The sequence below is a fragment of the Oncorhynchus gorbuscha genome, linkage group LG15 (assembly GCF_021184085.1).
Source record: "Oncorhynchus gorbuscha isolate QuinsamMale2020 ecotype Even-year linkage group LG15, OgorEven_v1.0, whole genome shotgun sequence".
NCBI classification, from domain to species: domain Eukaryota; kingdom Metazoa; phylum Chordata; class Actinopteri; order Salmoniformes; family Salmonidae; genus Oncorhynchus; species Oncorhynchus gorbuscha.
In genome coordinates, this window is record NC_060187.1 from 75,347,589 (window position 1) to 75,350,088 (window position 2,500).

A 2,500-nucleotide genomic window follows, 5' to 3' on the forward strand; every position below is an offset into this window, starting at 1 on the left:
TTTGAGATCAGGGGAGGGGCCATGCAGCTAGAATGCCAATCAGGGCCCTGTCTCTGTCCTGCTGTGGCTGCCAGTGTGTCAATCAAAGCCTTGACCAGACACACTATCAACGAAGAGACTGCCATTGGCTCCTGCAGTGATACTCAGCTTGAACATGATTGGGCTTGTTGGGTAGGTTTCCCGGATACAAATTCAACCTACTCCTGGACTAAAAAGCATTCTCAAAGGATTGAAATCGCTTTTTAATCCAGGCCTAGGATTAATCTGTGTCTGTGTCTGGCCCTTTAAATTCTGAACTGATGATGGAAATCAGAGAGAAATTAAAGATTTTAGTTTGATAGTTTGACTTTCTCTTATTATTATATTACTCTGCCGTAGCTAACTTCCCCACCGTCCTTCTCTCTCTCTCTCTCTCTCTCTCTCTCTCTCTCTCTCTGTGCCTCTCTCTACCCTTATCTTTCTCTCTCTCTCTCTGTGCCTCTCTCTACCCTTATCTTTCTCTCTCTCTCTCTGTGCCTCTCTCTACCCTTATCTTTCTCTCTCTATGCCTCCGCCCCTCTTTTTCTCTATTTGCACCATGCTTGGCCCTCTCTCTCCTTTCCCCCTCTTCCTCTGTCAGGCTCATATCGTACCCAGGAGCCTATACTTAATTGGTACTGACCTAATTCTAACTGAACTAATAATTAATCACAGGTAGGACTTCAACAATATGGTAAAGATTGCTTTGATGGGTTCACAGAATGTCACAAGGATTATATTACTCTGTCACAACTAACCTCCACACCCCTTCACCTGTCTCCCTCTCTCTGCTGCACAACCTTCTCTCTCTTTATGCCTCCTCTCTCTATCGCTCACTCACTCTCTCTCTCTCTGCCTCCTCTCTCTCTCTCTGCCTCCTCTCTCTCTCTCTGCCTCTCTCTCTGTGACTCTCTCTCCTCTCCTCTCTCTCTATGACTCTCTCTCTCTCTGCCTCCTCTCTCTCTGCCTCCTCTCTCTCTATGACTCTCTCTCTGCCTCATCTCCCCTCTGTCTTTGCATCTCTCTCTGCCTCTCTCTCTCTCTGCCTCCTCTCTCTCTATGACTCTCTCTCTCTCTGCCTCCTCTCTCTCTCTGCCTCATCTCCCCTCTGTCTTTGCATCTCTCTCTGCCTCATCTCTCTCTGCCTCTCTCTCTCTCTCTGCCTCCTCTCTCTCTATGACTCTCTCTCTGCCTCCTCTCTCTCTCTGCCTCATCTCCCCTCTGTCTTTGCATCTCTCTCTGCCTCTCTCGCTGCCTCCCCTCTCTCTCTCTCTGCCTCTCTCTCTGTCTCCCCTCTCTCTCTCTCTGCCTCATCTCTCTCTGCCTCTCTCTCTCTCTCTGCCTCCTCTCTCTCTATGACTCTCTCTCTCTGCCTCCTCTCTCTCTGCCTCCTCTCTCTCTATGACTCTCTCTCTGCCTCCTCTCTCTCTCTGCCTCATCTCCCCTCTGTCTTTGCATCTCTCTCTGCCTCTCTCGCTGCCTCCCCTCTCTCTCTCTCTGCCTCTCTCTCTGCCTCCCCTCTCTCTCTCTCTGCCTCTCTCTCTGCCTCCCCTCTCTCTCTCTCTGCCTCATCTCTCTCTCTCTCTCTCTCTCTGCCTCATCTCTCTCTGCCTCTCTCTCTGCCTCCCCCCTCTCTCTCTGCCTCTCTCTCTCCTCTCTCTCTGCCTCTCTCTCTGCCTCATCTCTCTCTCTCTCTCTCTCTGCCTCATCTCTCTGCCTCTCTCTCTGCCTCCCCTCTCTCTCTCTCTGCCTCATCTCTCTCTCTCTCTCTCTCTGCCTCATCTCTCTCTGCCTCTCTCGCTGCCTCCCCTCTCTCTCTCTCTGCCTCTCTCTCTGCCTCCCCTCTCTCTCTCTCTGCCTCTCTCTCTGCCTCCCCTCTCTCTCTCTCTGCCTCATCTCTCTCTCTCTCTCTCTCTGCCTCATCTCTCTCTGCCTCTCTCGCTGCCTCCCCTCTCTCTCTCTCTGCCTCATCTCCCCTCTGTCTTTGCATCTCTCTCTGCCTCTCTCGCTGCCTCCCCTCTCTCTCTCTCTGCCTCATCTCTCTCTGCCTCCCCTCTCTCTCTCTCTGCCTCTCTCTCTGCCTCCCCTCTCTCTCTCTCTGCCTCATCTCTCTCTCTCTCTCTCTCTGCCTCATCTCTCTCTGCCTCTCTCTGCCTCCCCTCTCTCTCTCTCTGCCTCATCTCTCTCTGCCTCTCTCTCTGCCTCCCCTCTCTCTCTCTCTGCCTCATCTCTCTCTCTCTCTCTCTCTGCCTCATCTCTCTCTGCCTCTCTCTCTGCCTCCCCTCTCTCTCTCTCTGCCTCATCTCTCTCTCTCTCTCTCTGCCTCATCTCTCTCTGCCTCTCTCGCTGCCTCCCTCTCTCTCTCTCTGCCTCTCTCTCTGCCTCCCTCTCTCTCTCTCTGCCTCTCTCTCTGCCTCCCCTCTCTCTCTCTCTGCCTCATCTCTCTCTCTCTCTCTCTCTCTGCCTCATCTCTCTCTGCCTC

General features: G+C 52.7%; 1 protein-coding gene across 3 annotated transcripts in view; it reads left to right on the forward strand.

Annotated features, from left to right (window-relative positions):
- Positions 1-2,500, forward strand: part of LOC123998031 (cell adhesion molecule 4-like) — a 56,985-nt gene that overhangs the window by 53,069 nt on the left and 1,416 nt on the right. The window contains exon 9 of one of the 3 annotated variants that reach the window (XM_046302853.1): positions 620-693. The exons of the other annotated variants lie outside the window; for them this stretch is intronic. Within the exon in view, the coding sequence (XP_046158809.1) occupies positions 620-660 (41 nt within the window). The 3' untranslated portion in view covers positions 661-693. The remainder of the gene's footprint in view (positions 1-619; positions 694-2,500) is intronic. 3 annotated transcript variants of the gene reach the window in all.